General features: G+C 41.0%; 1 protein-coding gene across 2 annotated transcripts in view; it reads left to right on the top strand.

Annotated features, from left to right (window-relative positions):
• Positions 1-24,276, top strand: part of NECTIN2 (nectin cell adhesion molecule 2) — a 140,033-nt gene that overhangs the window by 77,385 nt on the left and 38,372 nt on the right. The window contains exon 6 of one of the 2 annotated variants that reach the window (XM_077457228.1): positions 4,848-6,116. The exons of the other annotated variant lie outside the window; for it this stretch is intronic. Within the exon in view, the coding sequence (XP_077313354.1) occupies positions 4,848-5,314 (467 nt within the window). The 3' untranslated portion in view covers positions 5,315-6,116. Of the gene's footprint in view, positions 1-4,847; positions 6,117-24,276 lie in introns of those variants that run through there. 2 annotated transcript variants of the gene reach the window in all.

Here is a 24,276-nt window from a genome sequence, read left to right as displayed (position 1 = left end):
ATTCTACATAATTTACTGTTTATGGTCAAAATTTGCTTACTACTTGCTTGTAGTCTTCATTTTTGGTGCAGAGCTTCTGCTGTCCAAAGGATTTTTACCATTTTTCATCAAGAATGTCTCATATCTGGTCCCCCTCTTTACCCTGTAGTTCATCCTACCAACCCCAAAGTTATTACAGGATACAGTACTGACCTAGGGCATAGCAGGGGGACCAGACCTCTGACACACAAAAATGTTGGGTGATGAAGCGGTAGAGAGCAAGGATTGTTCATGGTCACAATCGTAAAATTATACATTTTTGTAAATCTGCAAAATATGAAATGCCACACGTAATTCATATTTCATGTAATCACTATTTGATTTTATGCCAGCTAGCAAGGCAAATCAAATGGACAAATGTGTACACACTGTATATACTATATTTCATATACAGTCTTGTAGATCCATGATCCTTTCTAGTTTATGTTTAAACTCCGCTCCTGTTGAGCAGGTTACTCTGCAGCCGTGAAACATTGTTCTCAACCTCTTCTTGTTTAATAATAATAACCGTGATTGCTGTTCTTTACAAAGGGCTCGTAGTGTTATAATTGCTGTGAACTGTGAATTTTAGATTCAATGTACTATAGGGTAAAATTAAAAGGAAATTGAGTCTCTCAACTGCAAGGCAGACTCTTGTTGCACTAATATAATTTTCGTTTCTAGAACAGAAAGATCCAGATTATATAAATCCTTCCAAAACAATAAATGTATGCTTTGTTTAGTGTCTATTACTCAGTGTTTTCTTCTGCAAAATGCATAGATTGCCACTGTAAGATGCTAGTTTTGTGATCCTTGTATAGATGCAATGGATAAAAAGCCCCAACTTCCCTGTTCCTGACACCCCCCCCCCCCCCCCCCCCCCCCAATCTTCTCTACAACAAACAAGCTGCAAGCTGTCAGGGCGCTCATCGAGTGATCCTGACCATGCCTGATTTTTTTTTTTTTTTTTCCACCTAGCTCTGCCATTCATAGAAATCATACGACTGCTTCTATGAATGGAGTACAGTATAGGAATGGAGAATGGGTGCCTGACTGAAAGGCCCACCCTCTCCATTTTATAGATCATGTTACATTCACTGAAGCTTTAGTAAGGCTTCTTTTTAAAAGGCAGAGCTGAGTGGAAAGGTTAAGCATAGTCAATAAGAGCCTGTTAGTTGTATTGACCCCTGCCACACGAAGATTATAGGGATTGGGGAGGTGGAGGAAGATTATAATTTCCAAAAGAGGAATCGGCACAAGGGACATATACTACTGGCAGAATTAGTTTTATTTCTTTTCTTTTGTTGGATAGAGGGGGGGGGGGGGGGGTTAGAACCCATTTGATTTTTTACACCTGTGTCCCATTGTGGAGACAAGGAAGTGAGATAAAACCCCTGCATATTAAGATATTACCAGGTCACCAGAACTAGTGTCCACATTGGAAGATTTCCCCTCTTTTTTTTTTTTTTTTTTTTTTTTTTTTTTTTTTTCATTCTCTGGGGAAAAACCAAAATGTGGGATGTTCTTTTACTTTCAATGATAATGGTAAATCGGACAAATAGAGAGGGTGAATCTCCTTAACGGGGGCACAAGCGCAGCAATAAAAACTGACAAGCTTTCTAATCCCTCTCCACTCCATCCAAAACTAAAAAAAGTTTTGCCTTTAATCATACTTTAAGGTGACTCTCTTATTAGAAAATTATGTGAACAACCATTGCTGGGCATTCTTTATATCTGTTCCAGGTTAAAGGGTTAGACCAGTGTTTCTCAACTCCAGTCCTCAAGGCGCCCCAACAGGTCATGTTTTCAGGCTCTCCATTATTTTGCACAGGTGATTTGACCAGTTTCAGTGCCTTAGTAATTACCACAGCCATTTCACCTGAGGGAAATCCTGAAAACATGACCCGTTGGGGCACCTTGAGGACTGGAGTTGAGAAACACTGGGTTAGACTGTATTGAAAGCAAAGAATCGGCATCACAGCCAGGGAACTTTTAATAAGCAATCTTAAGGTTCAGCAATGGTAGCCTTCAGAATTTTCTATGAAGTAAGAATGTATTAGGAGCTCCACACCAAAGACCGTAGAGTTCAAGAGGAGTAATCCTTATTGGATTAACATGTAATAAAACATTCAACACATTTTGCTGCCTGCAATCTACCCTCCTTTTTCATCAGGGCTAGCTCATCGGCGAGTGTTAGAGTCTCTAAAACATATCTGCTGTCTCTTCCCACATTGCATGATATGAAGTAAATGAATTGATCATCTTAGTTTCCACTATCATTGGTGTGATTTTTTATTTTTATTTTTTCACAATACATTGGACATTATCCATGGAGCCAGATTTGGAGTAGCCCAGCCCTGGAAAGCAGTCCAACCAGAGCCAGTAAGTGCCATGGCCTGGATTTGACTAACCGTGGTAATTCAGGATAATGAAATAATTACTCATACCTTCACTTTTCCATACTTCTATTACCGAATTCCATTTACATGATGCCATGATGGATCAGCAGATCAGGTGTTCTGACCTGATTTTCTGGATGCGTGTTCAGTGTCATTGACTCAGCAGCCACTCTATTACTCTCATAATGGCTATCCTATAAATTATAGTTCTTTTTTAAGGCAGCTTATAAACCGAGTACTCACAATTGGTGTCAATAGGCAGTGAGCATATAGCTCCACAACGTCTGAAATGTTCACTGCACAGGTGTGAATAGCGACAAAAAAAAAAAAAAAAATCTGTATCCTATAAACCACTACTAAAAAAAGGCAACAATTCTGTATACCTATCTAAAGCCCAATTATGCTACAGTTCTAGCCTATAAAGGCCGGCGCTGGATAAAACAGGTTTTGGGTAGATGGATGCAAGTTCTAGCTACTAACTATTTGGGATGCCCATGGCAAGTTGTCTGCCTGGAGTTCCCAACGCAACCCACTGCCTGCTCTAGAAGCTGAGCAAATTACTGAATTCTCAAACAAATGCAAGGAGAGTAAGGTTGCCAAAAAAAGAAAATACACTAGAGATGACCTGTACAAATAAAGCTGCAGCAGAATATTTGCCAAGTACTTATAGGTGACCCCCTGGCTTTGCTCCCCCCACATATATTAACAGTGTATATTCTATTTTTGGCTAATTGCTGTCATGCACATTTTATGCCATGGTTGACTTAACGTACAAATGGTCATATCAATAGTGCTTGTATATCATTTTATTTTGCCTTGCTTGCATAATATTCACACACATCTAAACCACTGTTCACTTGATGTGTAAATTGTATAGTTTTGACATAAATAAAAACAGCATAAAATAAAAAAACTTTAGTTTTGCCTTGTCCTTTCTCCTGATGGCAAGAACGTCCTAAAGATGTACTCCACACTCTTCTGTACCAACCATAGTACCGTGAATAAAAGAAGGTGGAGTTAAGCAGAAAGGAGTGAAACTTCACATCTACAGGCCTTCAGCATCTTGGGGCCCATTGACACAACAGTGATATTGCACACATAACCCATGCAGGGTTGTGGTTTATTGCATGTTGAACTACAATGTTTTTTTTTTGTTTTTTAACGTGCATTGTGGTGCCTTTTTTATTATTTTTTTTATTTTTTTTAAGGTTCCTAAACTTCCGCGTTTTATTGCTGCACTGCATCATATGATACAGCATGTCTGTACGAGCTGCTCTTTGCAAAATTTCAATATGTTCAAATCCTTATTTTTATTTTCTATTTTTTTTATAATGAAGCCATAGGATGTGAGGGGAAAATGCTGTGTTCTTGAATTGGGACTGTGTTGGGCAACATTGCCCAATGCTGGTGGATTAAACAAGCCTTCAATGAAAGTTGACCTTTTAGACTGGTGAATTCTTCCTCGCCATATTTTTGCACAATGGAACACATTGCAATAAATCTGGCGCAAGTTTTGGCCAGATGTCCAAAAGTGTTTCATGGAATTTGCTGCAATTGGCCCAATTGTACAGCCGCTATAAGAGTTGATGCTACATGGGTGTAGGCATGTCAAAATCTTTCTCGGTGAGCAAAATTAGGTTATGATGATAAAGCACAAGCGAACATTTTTGTGTTTTTTACTCATAGCATGTTTCAAGGGTTACATGTTTTATATGATCTATGGTTGACAACATTCTGAATTTGACGTATCATGGGAGTGTGGTGGGAAGTTTTTCTTCTCCTACACTTAGGTTGTGGTTATATGTTTTTGTTGATTCAGAGTTATCCTGCTGTGTCTGTAAGTCCTTTGTTTCCATAAAATTTTAAAAATACAATTTCTCTGTTAAACTGCCAGATAAAACCCAGAGCTTTTGACCAATTTCGAGCGTTGATCATGCATGTTGTACTGTGTGGTTGAATGGCTTGTTTGAGTGTTATCTTGAAGGAGTGAAACATCCAGTACCAACTATAAGCCAAAACTTTTTGGCTATTGATCTTGTTTGCCTGTGGGATTTTTTATGTATACAGTGTGTTTGCAACATTTTTCAAGTCTGGATTGTGTGTGTATGTGTGTATGGCCTTCGTGAGTGCATGTCCTCAGTATATATTATGTAATATGCCAAAGATGTTCCCATAAAATTGCATGTGTTTTTGTGTTCGCATCTTTATTTTCATTTCATATGCATGTAGAACAAATTGGCCTTTAACATTAAGCCCAGTCCTATCACACTGCATGTTTCCCTCCTTGACTTGTTCCATGTTGGTTTGTGCATGTATTTTAGAGTTTAGATCTATCTAGTCTGATACACTGATGTTGGGCAGGGTGGGGGGCAGATGGTTTGTTTTGTACTCAGGCAGGCTACAGTATTGCTATGTTTCTCTCGTACCCAGAACACGCAATGCAGACGCAGGCAAACGCAGGAGCCATCGCAGGGGGGGTAATCGGGGTGATTCTGGTCCTGCTCCTTCTGGCCGCCATCATCTTCATCGTCATCAAGAGGAAAGGACTACATGGTAAGCAGGACCGAGGTACCTACAACCCAAAAACCCGTGTATTTGGCACTGGAAAGCCTTCTCAGGAATTTGCCTACCAAGATGACGGCGAGTTGGATAAACCTCTTAAAGGCCCTGGACCAATGAGGGACAGTGGGCTGAGTCCCTCTTTGGAGGAGGATGAGGATGAAGAGGAAAGGATGAAGTACAAAGTTCTAGAAGATGATGAAGATGATGAACGATTTAACGAGGTGGGGCCCATGCTGCAACTTCGACCCCACCCACAAATTAACTCTTATCTGGATGACGACATGGAGTCACAGACTGATGGCTCTATTATCTCCAGGACTGCAGTGTATGTGTGACACTCCTCTAAGAGGTGTCAATGTATTTGTATCCTCAAGCACCTGGACTTCAGAGTGTTCCTTATTTGTTCCAATTTTGAACTGAAGAGTGTGTATCTCTAACTATCCATGTCTCGCCACTCATTTGGACTTTTTCTAGCCTCAGTGACATCATGAGCCATCCAGACTGCAATGTACATGTAAGACAAGTTCCCCTTGTATAACTCTACTTTTCAATCAGGTATGTGCAACCCAACTTTATAAGAACAGGACGTTGTGTAAAGAATCTCCTGTACTTGTACATGTAGGTCCCCTTACAAATGCTCCCAGGGACTGTGTTCCATCATTTCCTTTACCTGCCCACCAAAAGTGGATGTGTCCTACTCTTGCTCCCATGGAATACTATGGACTCTTAAAAAAAAAAAAAAAAAAATGGACTGTTCCTTTATATATACGTTGCCTATATCACTGTGCTTCTTGGTGATCCCCTCATTATTTTAGGGGGCTAAGAAAGGTGCAGTAAGAGCCACGATGTTTTTTTTGTATAACTTTCTGTGCCAGGGGCAAAAAATGCAGTTTTTACAATATGTAATGGAGAATTTCATTGATGGGGTTTGCACTAATAATATAAAGAAGGACTGATGAAGGGTTAATATGAAGGAAATTTTAACTTTGGTTAATAGAAGGGGGAGGGGGGTGGGGGGGGTTGCTTTGATTTTATGCTATTATAATTTTTTTTGTATTTCTGTAAAAAAAAAATATTATATACTAAAGATTGAGAAAGGTTTTTAATAAATAAGAAAGATACCCTGTTTATCAGAAATTGTCTGTGAATTTAATTATTTTTAGGTGCGATTTATGCTGTGAAAAGCATTAAAGCTGAACGCCAAGCAAATAAAAAAAAAAAAAAAAAAAAATTGCAATTTGTTTTTTCCTTTTTTAAAACTGATTTGAATATGTGTTTTTTTTTTTTACCAGTTTCCTGTCATTCCAACATCAAAATTTTTAATGGCTGCAGGAGGAGAGGTGACCCCATTGTATACCTTGCCAATGATAGTGGTGTCACCCTCCTTGTTATGCTGTTCAACAGATGTAAAGGAATCGGGAATGTGGGCGCAAAGACCCATTGGCAGATGAGGAGAGATTGAGTATTTTAATCCGTGTATTTAATCTTTTGCTTGATGCTCAGCTTTTTAGATTTTAATGATCACAGCAACAAAATGTTTAACTCTGAGACTGAGATGATTTTCTATCCACATTTGAATAACTTATTTCTCATCCTAAGATGGAATGTTATTGGCTTTGTCCATTTTAAATGTCTTTTTATTGAATTTTTCCTGTGATTTATGCCATAGCTATGATGGCGCATTCAATACACACAAATTATGTTCTTCAGACCTATTCTGATGGTTTGTCCACCATTAACTAATAAATTAAGAAATGACATTGAAAAACTCCCACCCCAGCCTTGCTAACCCCGGCCATCTTGAGTAAGTACACATTTATGTAGCATTACTGCCTGGAATACCTATAAACTCAAGCATGCTGATGTGGGGGTACTCCCACTCCCCTCTTCTGAGTTGCCCTCTGTCTCCCTACTCACTTCTGAGTACCCTCCCTTGGTTCTGCTACTACTAATCACACCCCCCCCCCCCCCCAGTATCTCCCCTTTCAGAGAATACAGAATCAACTATCATTTTGTGGTGCTAAGTAATTTGTATGTAATAATAGGAAAAGCAGTAACATAGATCCCATGCAGCCAGCAAAAACTGACCCCTCCAGTAACCATAGACCCCCCCCCCCCACCCCCAACAGCAATGGATCTCAACAGTCAGCAACAATAGACCCCTTCCTCAACAGTAGATTCCTCCCAGCAACAAAAAATCCCCCACCAGCAACAACAGACCTACCCAGCAACAGAAGACCCATCCACAACAATAGATTCCCCCAGCGACAATGGATCCCCCAGCAGCCAGCATTAATAGATCCTGTATTCCCCCCTGGGGAAAAAAACTAAACAAAAGAAAAAAACCTTTGTTCTAACTCTAAATTTTAGAGTTTTGGCTTGAAATATTCTTTAAAACAACACCACGGAAGGGTCTGTAATCCATTAATACATATTAAAGTGGAAGTAAACCCATCGATTTAAACAGTTAAAAAAAAAAAAAAAAAAAGGCATGCTGGGAATGCTAACTGCACATTGGCTGTGCTCTCAGCCAAACTATCAAACCATCCAATGACTGGTGTCATAACAAATCACATGTGCAGCACCATAGCAGTTGAAGATTAAACAGAGGCAAAGATGGCAGCTTCCTTGGCTGAAAACGATAGGGGAGTTTACTTCCACTTTAAATGCATTTTCATTTAAAGCAATGTATGTACTTAAAATAGACTTGGTGTTTGTCCTGTGATGGAAAATAACTGCAGCAGAGATGGATCCGATCCTCTCGCCTTCCATGCAGGACTGTGCTGTGTAGATTACTAGGACTGGATTAATAGAGCGAGCAATACTTAGGCAGGTTAACACAGCCTTCATATATGTATTCCATATGTATTTAATCTATGTATCTAGCATGTAGAGGTCAGCTTTAAGAGACAGCGCAGTCCATGGTTCTTTCTGAAAAATATAACTAAAGTTCTGTGTGTCCCGAAACTTTATTTTTTTTTTTAAACTTGTTTAATTAATGTGTGTGGTGGTGGTGTTTTTTTTTTTTTTTTTTCTCCTGTTAGTATACTAATCTTAGTCTTACATGTTGAAGGACTTTTTCTCGAAATGTGCAGTTATTGACGGTTTCTACTGCTATGCCGGAGGCTTGGAAAACATAATTATTTTAAGCCATATGAAAACATATTTATTAATGTTCTCCAACGAGGCTATTTATTTCAACCTAATTGTCTCTTATTTTTCTGTAAACGTTCCATAAAAGCCAGAGGCATTTATTGTTCAATGACTACCTTCTGTCTTCATTATAATTAATGAACAACAGCTGCCACAAAGATTCAAATAGTAATAGCCATAACAGCCCTTTTTAGCACAACTGCTTTTCTTTTTGTTTTGGTTTTGTTTTTTATTTTTTTCATTTGTTTTTGTATTTCCTTGGAATACCTAAAATGATTACTTTGGTTTTGTGCAGGGGCTATGTACAATCCTAGCAAAAGTGTTGCCCCGTACTAGAACATGCAAAGGGCAAAGATGCACTATATTACCAAAAATATTGTGGCACCTGCCTTTACATGCACATGAAATTTTAATGCCTCTTAGTCCGTAGAGCTCATTATTCAGTTGGCCCACCCTTTGCAGCTATAACAGCCTCAACTCTTCTGGGAAGGCTGTCCACAAGGTTTAGAAGTGTGTCTATGGGAATGTTTGACCATTCTTCCAGAAGCATGTTCTATCGGGTTGAGGTCAGGACTCTGTACAGGCCAGTTAAATTTCTTCACCCAAAACTCGCTCATCCATGTCTTTGCGCACCAGTGCACAAAGCAAGGTCCATGTTGGAACAGGAAGGGGCCATCCCCAAACTGTTCCTACAAAGTTGGAAGCATGAAATTGTCCAAAATGTTTTGGTATGCTGACGCCTGAAGAGTTTTTTCTTCAGTGGAACTAAGGGGCCAATCCCAACCCCTGAAAAATAACCCACATCATAATCCCCCCTTCCACCAAATGATTTGGACCAGTGCACAAAGCAAAGTCCATAAAGACATGGATGAGAGCGTTTTGGGGTGGAGGACCTTGACTGGCCTGCACAGAGTTCTGAACTCAACCTAATGGAAAACCTTTAAGATGAATTAGAAAGGAGACTGCGAACCATGCCTTCTCATCCACATCAGTGCCTGACCTCACAAATGCACTTCTGGAAGAATGGTCAAACGTTCCCATAGACACACTCCTAAACCTTGTGGACAGCCTTCCCAGAAGAGTTGAAGCTGTTATAGCTGCAAAGGGTGGGTCGACTTAATATTGAACCTTACAGACTAAGACTGGGATGCCATTAAATTTCATGTTATAAAGGCAGGCCATCTCCATACCTTTGGTAATATAGTGTAAAACAACTTAATAGTGTGTAATCTGAAAAGTATAATACTGAGTAGTTTTCATCATGCTTGATCAGGATATAAAAGTAACGTACAAGAGAAAAAAAATCCCCAAAAGTTTTTATTTTGCCCCTTTTTTTTCTTCTTTTTTTTTATTTTTTTAGACATATGTTGTTTTTGTATCATGCTTGATCATGATACAAAAATAACATTAAAAAAAAAAAAATCCTGACAGTTTTAAAAACCTTGTGTGGGGTTTTGTTGTTTGTTTTTTTTTTTTTTTTTTTTTTTTTTTTTTTTTTTAGCATATGTATAGGCATATTTTGTTTATAAGAGGTATGTTACACATTTTTTATTTTTTTATTTATTTTATTTTTTTTGCACTTACAAATAATTAGATGCAGTTGTTGTTCAAGTATTCAAACTATTCTTCTTTTTCTTTTTTTTTTTTTTTTTTTTTTTTTTTTTTTTTTTTTTTGTAAAATGCCTTAAATACACCAGGCAATGCAAAAAAAAATTAAAATAAAAATAGAGTTAAAAAAAAAAAAAATTATTTTTTTAATCCTATAAAAATTGCTTGAGCTTGTAAATTAATTTATTGACCGTGCGGAGCCGTACATTGGTGATTCAGCAATGTCTTCCATTGACTTTGACACCGTTCATGTCTCAATGCCTCTAAATGCCATTTTCATCGGTTCCTGCTTGTGTGCATCCATTTCTCCTATAAACTAGAATAAAAACCTCATCCAGTGATCTAACAGAAACTTCAAGCATTCTCCCTGCTTTAGTTGTCTTATGAAGATATTGTGGAGTGGATGGGCACATAGAGGCTGATTTAACTAAAGTGGTTGTAAAACAACAAACCCTGGTTTACTTATTTTGTCTGCACATGATTGGGTATTCAACGTAATGCTTTTACATGATTGGATAATTGAAGGGAATATTTATTGAAATTATTGTGTAAAGATTCCCAACTCCTTTAGTAAAGGGCTGAGGCAGAGGGGTAGGCTGCCTTGAGCACCTTAACCAGAGGGGGAGAAAAAGGGCAAGACCTACAACCCAATGACGTTATAGGCAGCAGTGTGTTTAGGTTTTGTGCTGCCCTGGGCCTAACTAAACTCGTGCACCCCCCTAATTTAAATATGACCCACCCCTTCCTGCCAAGGCCACACCTCTTGCTGTTTTAAGACCCACCCTGAAATTTTTGAGTGGTGGGGACACTAGTTCTGAGGGCCGGGGGGGTGGGAGGTATGGCGATGGATTCCCTTAATTTGCATAGATTTCCTCTCACTTCCTGTTTGGCTATGGGGCAGGAAGTGAAGGGAAATCTCTGCAATGGGACATGGATGTTAAAAAAAAAAAAAAAAAAAAAAAAAAACCTGACAGGGGCTATAACCCTCCCTTATTCTATCCAAAATGGAAAAACTGTTGCCTGTAGTTCTACTTTTAAGCACAAATGTCTATTCCAATGGAGCAGCAGAAAACATATAGCACAGTGAGGAAGGTTTGTGGTCAAGGATGAGAGGACAGTCAAAATTAGAAGCAGCGCCCCCCCCCCCCCCCCCACTGATGCGGCATACGGCAAGCAATGCGGTGGCTTTATGGGGGCACTAGACTAATTTTGCCTCTCAGCCCAGTATGCCCTATAAGACTGGTGCTACACTAACAGTGCAGCGCAAGCCGGTGGAGACTCCGTCCGTGCTGCCCTAGACCTGGACCTTGTTAGTCGGCCCAAGCCAAGATACAGCATTAGTTTTAGGTAATAGCTCATGGTTCCCTTTTTTTGCTTGCTGCTAAAGGACCTTGTGTGATTTTTAAGCACGTTAAGTATGGGTTTGTGGGGGGGGGGGGAACCCCTCCATAGTCATCTTATGTTGCAGCTGTCCCACATCAGCCCCAAGACCTGAGAGACCAATTGGAGAGCAGTGACTATCAGTAATAGCTCTTGGATCTGCTCCTCCATCGTTGACTGGAACGCCAGGCAAGGGAGAGGGGCAGGTTCTAAGCCAGGGCTAGGCAACCTCAGCCCTCCAACTTTGGTGAAACTAAGTCCCATGAGACATTGCAAGACCCTGACAATCACAGGCATGACTCCTAGAGGCAGAGGCATGATGGGATTTGTAGTTTCACCACAGCTAGAGTGTTGAGGTTGTCTACCCTAGCCTTGCACTGAGCAGAGCCAGCTGTCAATCAAGCACCTGGGTGGATCCCGACAATATTGTAGGGATCCTTCCAGAGCCTGGAGCTCCTCTGCTACATCAGTGGATAGCAGGCAATAGTGCGCTCCTGTGACCCACAAGAGAAGCATGGCCAAAAAGCTTTTTTAATTAGCATGCATTTAACCCACTGTAAATATCATTGCTAGAGATCATTGGCTTGCATGGTTCCCCATTGGATAGCCAAGTTGAGGCCTGACTGTGGCCAACATTGGAGTATTTATCATTTTTAAAGGGGTTGTAAACACAAGTGTTTTTTCACCTTAATGCATCCTATCCTATGCAGTAAAGTAAAAAAAAAAGGTTAAAACGGAGGGGCTGGTCACTGCCAGGTAATTCTGTTGGCGGTGACATGCGCTCCCTCTCTCCCAATTGACTCTTGATTTGATAGTAGTGCAACCATTGGCTCCCGCTGCTTTCAATCAAATCCAATGATGCAGGCACGGGGGGGGGGGGGGGGGCGGGGCTGAGTCCTGCATTTGGCCTCTATGGATGCCGATTGCTGGACTCGGGAGAGCACCCGCAAGGTAATCTCCCAGGAGTGCGCTTCTCCTGGGGGCAGGGGCGGACTGACAACTCATGGGGCCCCCCATGACACACACACAGTATACAATCACACAGTACACACAGACATGTTTCTATTGGCTGAGAAGGTACTGAAGAGGTGGGGAAGCTATAATCTCTGGATTTTTAGACCAAAAGGATGTCAGTAAGGGACATTTCAAAGACAGAAGTAAAACGGCTCATATAGAAGTATTTAATTTATGTGTAAAGAAGCTTGCTCGGAGCTCAGCTTTAAAGCTGAACTACTCTGCATATGAGCGACGGCAAACTATAAATCCTATTTAATTCATGTATAATAGTCAAAGCAAACTCGCCCATACACCCGGGTCTTCATGTGGTGTGTGTGTTGTTTTTTTTTTTTTGCTGAGAAATCGCTTAGAAAAAACACCCCTCTAGCATTTCTGGCCATCTTGAGTAAGGGCAGATGGCATTTTATTTCCTGGAATGCATCTGGCCTTAGCTAAGGCATGCAGGCAGGAGGGTGTGCTCATCTTGGAATCTCCCCCTCAAAGACTCCTGGGATTTATGATATAATTTGCCTAAATGTAGAAACCAGGAAGCAACAGAGTTTAAAAGAAGTAAATCTATTATACTTTCTCAGTAGCGGCCTGTCTGTTCAGGGATTTCTATAGGGCTACCCCCTATCCATGCCTATGGCCCCCCTACTCTACATGCGGGTCGCCGGATGCATGGATTCCAATTCGTTTTTATAAATTTTATTTTTTTTAAGCATGTAATTAGAGCCTGAGTCTCTAATAGGCTTCAAAAAATGGGTGGGCTCGGGGGACACTGTGCTCCAAGAGCCCACCCATTTGTGTGACAATAGCGAATGAACATTCGCTATTGTCACACTGATTCTCCTCCCTACCAATGAGGAAGCAGGTCCTGAAACCTGATTCCCCATTGGCCAAAAGAAGAAGCAATCCTATTGGCCTAGAGGGAGGTGTTCGTTTTCCGCCCCCCCCCCCCCCATTGTTGAGCACCAGCCACCACTGTACTTTCCTATGTATTTACTAATGCTAACAGCGCTGGGATTACAAATAATGTTGAATGAGAGAGTGAAGTTCCACTTTAAGTGCTGGTACGCAATTATTTTCTTGCATTTATTGACTGCTCCACTTTAGGCTCTTGATAGAACATCTAAAAGGTAACCACCCACATTCCTGCTCTGAAAAGAAGTATAATGTAGACTTTTTTTCATTCATTGAACATTCTCTGGCTGAAACAAATAAATGGAAAAGATACAGTACGTCAATTCCCCTTGTCTGCCGGCTTTGTGCTCCTTGATTGTTTATAGCAACTGCTGCCATGTACTTACTCTTTTGCAGGCTCAGTCCTTTTATAGTTCCATCCTTCAGAACTAAACACAATTGCTCCAATCTAACCGTTTCTTTGTGCCCTTGCCAGCTATCTATATGTCTCTAAATACTACTTCAATTTGCATCACATTGGGGATAGGCTGATCGTATTTCTGTGCTGAGTCATTGATTGATTGAGTCCTTACTGTCTGCAATGCTGCAATTCTTAGATGGGCCAACTAGACCCATGGCCAGAGCAACTTTGTTCTGGCGCGGAGATCACCTGATACCTATTCTTAACCACTTCAACCCCGGAAGATTTGGCTGCATAATTACCAGGCCATTTTTTTGCAATTTGGCACCGCGCCGCTTTAACTGACAATTGCGCGGTTGTCTGACATTGCACCCAAAAAAAATTGACGTCCTTTTTTCCCCACAAATAGAGCTTCCTTTTGGTGATATTTGATCACCTCTTCGGTTTTTACTTTTTGCGCTATACACAAAAAAAGAGCGACTATTTTGGGAAAAAAAAGCAATATTTACTCTTTGCTGTAATAGATATCCCCCCAAAAATATATAAAACGTTTATTTTTCCTCAGTTTAGGCTGATATTTATTATTCTACAAATTCGCAGTAAGAAAATATTGGTTTGAGCAAAAGTTATAGCATCCACAAAATAGGGGCTAGTTTTATGGCATTTTTACTATTTTTTTTATTTATATATTTTTTTTATTAGTAATGGCGGCGAAATGTGTTTTTTATTTTTATTTTTTGTTTTTTTGTTTTTTTTTGTGGCGGACACATCAGACATTGTTGACACTATTTTGGGGCCATTGTCATTTTATACAATGATCGGTGCTATAAAAATGCACTGCTTACTGTGTAAATGACACTGACAGGGAAGGGGTTAACCACTAGGGGGCGATAAAGGGGTTAATTGTGTCCTAGGGAGTGATTCTAACTGTGGGGGGGCTGGGCTATAAGTGACACGACAGTGATCACTGCTCCCTATTACAGGGAGCAGTAGAGCTCTGTCCTGTCACAAGGCAGAATGGGGAAATGACTTGTTTACATAGGCATGTCCCCGTTCTGCCTCTCCGTGAGACTATCACGGGCACCTGGTGGACATATAGTCTGCAGGACCCGCGGGCGTGCTCATGGAGCATGCGGTGGGGGCACACGGCGCCAAATTCAAAGGGACATACAGATATACGCCCATTTGCACACGTGCCATTCTGCAGATGTACATGCGGTCGGTTAAAGAGTAAGGCTGGTCATACATTATACAGTTTTCTTATTCAATTTTCTTTAGATTTACCTTCAACTATGTGGTGCAAGGGCTTACCTGATTGCATACAAATTGAAAGTGTTTAGGTTTGACCTCCCATATTATATGGTTTTGGTAAATCTAAAGGAAAATTGTACAATGTATGGCCAGCCTAAGGCTCGGTTCACACAGGGGCGACTTGTCCAGGCGACTTCGCCGCCTGACAAGTCGCGCTCCGTTCTGTACTATGGAACCGTTCTAATAGGAGCGACTCAAGTCGCTCCGACTTAGAAAAAAGGTTCCTGTACTACTTTGGGGCGACTTGCATTGACTTCTATACAGGTCGCGGCGCTGCAAGTTGTGCCGCCCACTGTGTGAACCGAGCCTAACGCCACTGGATGATCAATGTATATTTGCAGAGATAACAAACTTTGTTGCATATTCCTAATTGTTGTTGCTCTGTAGAATTAGCTGCTTGTTTCACTATGTCCCGTTCAAACTGATTTCAATGGGGGGGGGGGGGTTTAGGTTCATTATAACCACTCGGCACCCTCTGTGTTCTGAGGAAAGTTGCAGGGTCGGCATCCTTTTATAAGAATTTTAACCCTTGGAGTAACTCACCCAAACTGAAATTCCTATTGCAGGGGGTGCCTTAAATCTGACTTTTATCTTAGTGCAGACTTCGGGAAAAATCAGTGAACCAATCACACAATCAGGAAATTGCATTTCTGCGGGCATTCCGTACACTAATGGTATAGGAATGCTTCTAGGTTGCCATATTGTACTGTATTTTACTGAAAATTAGAGCAGATGCAGAAAGGTGTGTTTTTTTTTTTTTTAATTATAACTTTACAACATTACTTGTATAACAATTGTGTATATACTATGTTATTTTTTCATTTGCTTTTCCACGAAAGTGTGGTAACCCTTCAAATTATAAATATTATATGAATTGTATATGACTGATATATTGATTTATTTATATAAAATTAGGGAAAAAGTATTAGATCCCCTGCTGAGTTTGTACGTTTGCCCACTGACGAAGAAATGATCAGTCTATCATTTTAATGGTAGGTTTATTTAGTGAGAGACAGAATAACAAAAATATCCAGAAATACGCATTTCAAAAAAGTTATAAATTGATTTGCATTTTAATGAGTGAAATAAGTATTTGATCCCCTATCAATTGCCAAGATTTCTGGCTCTCAGGCTTCTTCTATACAGGTAACGAGCTGAGATTAGGAGCACTATCTTAAAGGGAGTGCTCCTAATCTCAGCTTGTTACTTATATAAAAGACACCTGTCCACAGAAGCAATCAATCAGATCCCAATCTCTCCACCTTAGCCAAGACCAAAGAGCTGTCCAAGGATGTCAGGGACAAGATTGTAGACCTACACAAGGCTGGAATGGGCTACAAGACCATCACCAAGCAGCTTGGTGAGAGGGTGACAACAGTTGGTGTGATTATTTGCAAATGGAATTAACACAAAACTGTCAATCTCCCTCAGTCTGGGGCTCCATGCAAGATCTCACCTTGTGGAGTTTCAATGAAAGTTCGAGTTGCCAAACAGCAGCCTCGAAATCTTAATGACTTGGAGATGATCTGCAAACAGGAGTGGGACAAAATCCCTTCTGAGATGTGTGCAAACCTGGTGGCCAACTACAAGAAATGTCCGACCTCTGTGATTGCCAACAAGGGTTTTGCCACTAAATGCTAAGACATATTTTGCTAAGGGGCCAAATAATAATTTCACTCATTAAAATGCAAATCAATTGATAAGTTTTTGTGAAATGTGTTTCCCTGGATTTTTTTGTTTTTGTCTCACTGTTAAAATAAACCTACTATATCTATATTTCTATATATAATTTTTATTTATTTTATATAAAAATGGCATGCTCCTTTTAAGCTCCATAAGTAACGTTAGAGCTTGTGTACAAGGGTGTTGCTTTGCTGTGCTTGATGTGCATTTCAAATGCTCATCAAATGCAGATCAGCAAATGGCCTTTAACCTTATTGGAACAATGCACATTACCATTCAGAGGCCGCGTTTGACCTGCTTTGCAATGCACTGCATTACTTCAGGCGTAATATGTTGGATGTAACAAGCTGCATTTTCCCTTCAAATGCATACAGTTGCCTTCAAATGAAAGCGGTTTTAACAAGAATGCCCATTAACATAAGCACTTAAATTGTGCAAGGCAACAAGAGTGGGGCCCAACTTTATGCAGCGTACACTCTATGGCAAGGTGGGAGCAGAGAGAATCCAAACAGTAGATGATGTTGGCAATGGACATTGGTTGGGCTCCTTACTAAATTGGAGAAAATGATGTGAGATTTATGAAGAATACCTTCTGCTTCTCACCTGCACTACAAGTAAGCAGTATCAAAGCCTTTGTGCAGTGAGATGGACACTAGCACTCACCCAACCCATATGTCATCAGCATGGGTCCCTAAATGCCACAGGGTCCTTGCACAGTCTACACAAATGGTGTATAACCCAAGACCAAGTATGACATCTTTAATGTCTTTAGGTACCCATTGAGGTTGCTTTACTAAAACTGGAGAGGGCAAAATCTGGCGCAGCTGTGTATGGTAGCCAATCGGCTTCTAAGGTCAGCTTGTTCAATTAAACTGTGACAATAAGCCCCTGTTCACATCTGGCTGATTTGACATGTTAAATTGGAGCCTGTTGCCGGCAACGGCACCGTCCAAATCGGTGAGACACTGGCTTTGCGGCACTGCGCCGATTCCCAAAAGTAGATCCAGCAGTACTTTTGGCGACTTCTGAGGCGATATCTGTGCTTGAACCTGCCCAGATGTTTTAAAAACCGCCCCCGGAGTCGGAATGAAATGCCAGTTTGAAATCGTGCGAGTTCAGCTGAACTTGCACAATTTCAAACCCGCGTTCATTGTGAACCCAAAAGACTCAAAACCGGAAGCTGATTGATTTTCTAGTCACAGCTGCACCAGATTTTGCACTCTCCAGTGTTGGTAAATCTCCTCCATCGTGTTCTAAGCATAAGATTCAAGCTGTCATTTTCTAGTACAAGTTGCAAAAGTGAAAACTCCATAGTTTCAGATCAGGGATAACTAGCCAAGAGTTTTGTTAACCAATTGAGCCCTGGAAAATTTACCCTCCTTCATAACCAGGCTATTTTTTTTTACAATACAGCACTGCGCTACTTTAACCACTTCAGGACCGCCGTATTGCCAATGTACGTCAACACAATGGCACAGGCAGGCACAATCACGTAGATGTACGTGCCTGCCTTCCAGCGGGTGGGGGGTCCGATCGGACCCCCTCCCGCTGGATACGGCGGTCCGGTTCGCTCCAGGAGCGCTCCGTGATGAGGGGATGGCCGTTGGTTTTCGGCCACCCCCTCTGGATCGCTCCTGGCCAATGAGAAGCTTCCTCCCACTGTGTATTGTTTACACAGGAAGGAGGAAGTGATGTCATTCTCCTCGGGGCGGTCTTTTTGACGGGACTACGAGGAGAAGACTAATAGTAAGTGTGCACCAACACTACACTGACATGTAGGTACACACAGGCACACAAACCCCCCCCCCCCCCCGATCGCCCCCCCTCCCCCCCCAGTCACAGTGTCACTGATTGCATTGATCATTTCTTTACTGATCAATGCATTCAGTGTCAGTTGTGACAGTAAAAACTGTCAGGACAGTTAGTGTTAGGTCCAGGGTAGCCCCCTATCACCCCCCAATAAAGATTTAACCCCCTGATTGCCCCTAGAGTTAACCCTTTCACCCCCTTTTGCCAGTGTCACTAAGCGATCGTTTTTCTGATCGCTGCATTAGTGTCGCTACAGTCGCTAGGTAGCTAGTTATTTTTTTAGGTTCACCGCCAGGTTTTTATATCGCTAGGTACCCCAATATACTACCCAATAATGGTTTTAACCCCCTGATTTCCGCTAGTTAACCCTTTCACCCCTTTTGCTAGTGTCACTAAGCGATCGTTTTTCTGATCGCTGCATTAGTGTCGCTACAGTCGCTAGGTAGCTAGTTATTTTTTTAGGTTCACCGCCAGGTTTTTATAGCGCTAGGTACCCCGATATACTACCCAATAATGGTTTTAACCCCCTGATTTCCGCTAGTTAACCCTTTCACCCCCTTTTGCCAGTGTCACTAAGCGATTATTTTTCTGATTGCTGCATCAGTGTCGCTAGGTAGCTAGTTATTTTTTTAGGTTCACCGCCGGGTTTTTATAGCGCTAGGTACCCCGATATACTACCCAATAATGGTTTTAACCCCCTGATTGCTGCTAATTAACACTTTCACCCTCTTTCACCAGCGATCACAGTATAAGTGTCACTGGTGACGCTGGTTAGCCAGTTAGTTATTTAGGTTCCCCGTCAGGTTTTTATATAGCGCCAGGGACCCCCATATACTACCTAATAAAAATTTGAACCCCCTGATTGCCCCTAGTTAACCCTTTCACCACTGATCACCGTATAAGTGTTACGGGTGACTCTGGTTAGTTTGTTTTTTATAGCATCAGGGCACCCACCATTTATTACCCAATAAAGGTTTAACCCCCTGATCACCCGGCGGGTGATATCAATTAGGTTTTAGGGTCAGGGTCTGCGTCGCCCCAGGCAGCGCTAGGTTAGTGCCAGTACCGCTAACACCCACACGCAAAGCATACACCTCCCGTAGTGCTATAGAATCTGAACAGATCAATATCTGATCTGATCAGATCTATACTAGCGTCCCCAGCAGTTTAGGGTTCCAAAAAAACGCATTGTTAGCGGGATCAGCCCAGATACCTGCTGGCACCTGCGTTTTGCCCCTCTGCCCAGCCCACCCAAGTGCAGTATCGATCGATCACTGTCACTTACAAAACACTAAACACATAACTGCAGCGATCGCAGATTCAGGCCTGATCCCTGCCATCGCTAACAGGTTTTTTGGTAGCATTTTATATTTAAATCCGGAAGGCAGTGCTTGGTTTTCGGGGTCCCGTACGTGGTTAGGCTCCCAAAAAGTCCCCCACATGTGGTATCCCCGTACTCGGGAGAAGCAGCAGAATTTATTTTGGGGTGTAATTTGACTTCTGCCCATAGCATGTGTGAGCAATATATCATTTAGTGACAACTTTGTGCCAAGTTTGTAATATTCCCGCAACTTTTGGCAAAATATAAAATATTCCATGGACTCAACATGCCTCTCAGTAAATAGCTTGGGGTGTCTACTTTCCAAAATGGGGTCATTTGGGGGGGGGTTTTGTGCTATTTTGGCATTTTATGGCCTTCGAAACTGTGATAGGTAGTGAGGAGTTAAATCAAAAATTTGCACCCTTAGAAATCCTGAAGGTGGTGATTGGTTTTCGGGGTGCCGTGCGCGACTAGACTCCCAAAAAGTCCCACACATGTGGTATCCCCATACTCGGGAGAAGTAGCGGAATATATTTTGGGGTGCAATTCCACATATAACCATGGCATGTGTGAGCAATATATCATTTAGTGACAACTTTTTGTAAAAAAGTTTTTTTTTTTGTCATTATTCAATCCCTTAGGACAAAAAAAATAAATATTCAATGGGCTCAACATACCCATCAGCAATTTCCTTGGGGTGTCTACTTTCCAAAATGGGGTCATTTAGGGGGGATTTGTACTGCCCTGCCATTTTAGCACCTCAAGAAATGAGATCGGCAGTCATAAATTAAAAGCTGTGTAAATTCCAGAAAATGTACTCTAGTTTGTAGACGCTATAACTTTTGCGCAAACCAAAAAATATACGCTAATTGACATTTTTTTTACTAAAGACATGTGGCTGAATAAATGTTGCCCTCAATGTATGACTAAAATTTAGTTTATTCGATTTTTCTTATAACAAAAAGAAGAAAATATCTTTTTTTTTCCAAATTTTCGCTCTTTTTCCATTTATATCGCAAAAAAAAAAAATCGCAGAGGCAATCAAATACCTTCAAAAGAAAGCTCTATTTGTGGGAAGAAAAGGACGCAAATTTCGTTTGGGTGCAATATTGCATGACCGCGCAATTACCAGTTAAAGCAGCGCAGTGCGAAATTGCAAAAAGACCTCTGGTCCTTAAGGTGTTTATTGGTCCGGAGCTGAAGTGGTTAACTGACAATTGTGCGATCATGCAACATGGTCCATTAATGAAATCTATCTTTTTTTTTTTTTTTTCCCCACAAGTAGAGCTTTCTTTTGGTGGTATTTGATCATCTCTGTGTTTGTGTTTTGTTTATGGCGCAAAAAATAAACAACTTTGAAATAAAAACAATTTTTTACTTACCACTATAAAACATATGCAGTAATAAAAATTTAAAAATCATATGTCTTTAAATTTAGGCCAATATGTATTCTGCTACATATTTTTGGTTAAAAAAAAAAAATCCCAATAAGTGTGTATTGATTGGTTTGCGCAAAAGTTATAGCAATATTGCACACACTAACTGACACTACTGAAAATTTTGACACTTGTCGGGAACCAGTGATCGGTGCTAAAAAATGCATTGTTACTGTACTAATGACACTGGCTGGGAAGGGGTTACACATCTGGGGCAATCAAAGGGTTAAATTGTGTGCCTAGTCAGTGTTTGTGTACTGTGTGTGCTGCTTTTACTAAGGGAAGTGATGGATTTTATTCCCTGTGTGTACAGATGGTTTCTGCTGTGAGTAGTCACCGCGGAAGCGGCCCATTAGTGGTGCATGCGTGCCCCCTGCAGGCAGAAGTGCAGAATCGTGTGTGTGCATATGTGTGTGTGTGTGTGTGTGTATATATATGTGTGTATATATATATATATATATATATATATATATATATATATATATATATATATATATATATATATATATATATATATATATATAATATATATTTTGTGATTCTGCACAGGAAAGATGCCCTGTAGCAGTAAACCCTGTTACAGGCAGTCAGCAAGTGGTTAAAGAGTAGGAACTGATACAACATACAATATATAATCCTTGCGCAACCAATTTTTATAAATTCCTCTCTATTGCAACCATGGCAACAGTACTGTTACTGTTTATATAGCTTTCCAAAAATGTCCATGCGCCTGAAATTGGCACAATGCTTTTCCCAGAAATCAGCAACAAGCTTGGAGGCAAATTACAGTCATCTCCAGTGTTGTCATAAACTTAGAGTTTCATCCCTGCTGAGATGCACAGATTGCTGCAAGTCTTCACGGCATGTTAGTTATTTATTGCAGCATTTGGAAATTTTTATATTTTCTGAGGGCAATAAGATCCTTTCCATCTATGGACAAAAGGACAGGGGGAGGTTCCAAGTAGTCTTATACAATTTATGTTGTCCTGATACAGTACAGTGAGTGAGGGTTGTCACCCTAGAAAAGGAAGTGTATTACTGGTAGGATCATCAGGTGAAATTAAAATAAAAAAACCAGAAAAAAGAAAACCAATGCAGTCACCACTGTTAAGGACTGGTAAACTAATATACATCACATTTTTGTTTAGAATTTAAATACAGTTTACCAAAGCTAGCATTACACCTTGAAGAGGTTTATTACCTTAACCACTTGCCAACAACTGCACGCTGATATACGTCAGCAGATTGGCAGCGGTGGGCAAATGGGCGTACCTGTACGTCCCCTTTAAGAGCCGGGGATAGCAGGCACGTGCGGCACACCCCTGCGTACAGCTTGACCGTGCCCGAGGGACCGGCGTACTCTGTCCACCGGCGATCGTGTCACGGAGCCTTAGAATGGGGAAGTGGCTATGTAAACAGAACATTTCCCCAATCTAGCTTATGTCATGACAGAGATCACCGGTCCCTGTCATCAGGAGCAGTGATCACTGTCATGTGACTGGAAAGCCCCCGCCCCCACAGTTGGAATCACTCCCTAGGACGCACTTAACCCCTTCATCGCCCCCTAGTGGTTAACCCCATTCACTGCATTTTTATAGCACTGATCGCTGTATAAAGGACAGTGGTCCCAAAATGGTGTTAGCCCTTGTACACGCGGTCGGACATTCCAACAACAAAATCCGTCGGATTTAGTCCGAAACTGGTGTTGCATACACACGGTCAGACAAAGTTGTAGGGAAAATCTGATCGTTAGGAATGTGATGACGTTCGTTCGTTATGATGGGACTACGTTCAGGCTAGTAGCCAATAGCTTTGGTCTTGTAATTTGATATGAGCATGCGTGGCACTTTGTCCGATCGTCTACAAACGATCGGACAAAGTACGATCGAATCATGTTGTCAGAAAATTTTATATCCAGCTGTCAAACTTTGTTGGTCGGACATTCCGACGGAAAAAGTCAGATGGAGCCCACACACGGTCGGATTATTCGACAACACGGTCCGATCGGACATTTTCCGTCGGAATTTCCAACCGTGTGTACAAGGGCTTAAAATTGTCCGATGTGTCCACCATAATGTCGTAGTCCTGCTAAAAATCGCAGATCGCCGCCATTACTAAGAATAAAAAAAAAATATTAAAATAAAAATGGCATAAAATTATCCCCTATTTTGTAGACGCTATAACTTTTGCACAAACCAATCAATATACGCTTATTGCAATTTTTTTTTATTTTTTTTACCAAAAATATGTAGAATACATATCGGCCTAAACTGAGGAAAAAAGAGTTTCCGCAGAAGTGATCAAATGCCACCAGAAGAAAGCTCTAATTGTGGGGGAAAAAAGGACGTAAATTTTGTTTGGGTGCAACGCCGCATGACCGCGCAATTTTCAGTGAAAGCATCGCAGTATCAAATTGCAAAAAGTGCTCTGGTCAATAAGGGGGTAAAATCTTCCGGGGCTAAAGTGATTAATGTTGGAGAAAACCAATCTTTGGTGCAATAGCCTCCATAATGAGGCCCCCATGCACCCCAAGCTCCATAGCAGCCGTGTTTGCTGCTATGGCTATAGTTAAGCAGTCTCAGCCCCTCAGCCATTGAGTATTGGGGACCTGTGGATGTAAAGCTTTAATATTGGTCATACTAAGAGTGGATGGATTTAAGACGGCTACAAGAATTGTAAACAGGTCACTGCTGTGTACTTTCTGCTTACAGATTCATTTTCTTAACCTTATATGCAGTGTTGTAGTTAGAAAGTAATGGGCATCTATGGCAGGATTCCAGTTGTAATCTATTATGGTAAAATAAATGACCCTCTCCCCGTCTACAACTCATCCTTTTGTTTTTGAATTATGCCTCATCCATAATGAGACTATGGACAGATGCCAGGGTGCAGAAAAAAATGCTGGCTTGCTGCAATTTAATGTTATTTTTGCACAAAGCGGTAATCACTCATCAAGCTAGCTGAAAGTGGCGGTTACAACTTTAGCACATCTTATGCAGCTGGAGGAGCTCACACGAGGCAGACATGTCCAAGTTGATGTCAAGGCTTCAGATAACAATAACATAGTTCATTTTAGATCTCAATTCACCTTCCCCTGGTTAACCGTGTAGATTCCAAACTGGTGGTTTTGGCTTTTCATGTTGCTTGACAGCAATATCCTATAACATGGAATTCTTATTAACCCCTATTGGGCTGCATTGTGCTGTCGAGCCAGCGTTGACTCATGGCAACCTTTGGATGGTTGTCCCAATGTGGGAGATTTACTAAAACTGGAGC

Source organism: Lithobates pipiens, unplaced genomic scaffold (genome assembly GCF_037356315.1).
Source record: "Lithobates pipiens isolate NorthernLeopardFrog02 unplaced genomic scaffold, aLitPip1_a1.2 Scaffold_27, whole genome shotgun sequence".
In the NCBI taxonomy this organism is placed as follows: domain Eukaryota; kingdom Metazoa; phylum Chordata; class Amphibia; order Anura; family Ranidae; genus Lithobates; species Lithobates pipiens.
Note: the sequence above shows the minus strand (reverse complement) of the source record. Positions and strands in the feature narration are given on the sequence as shown.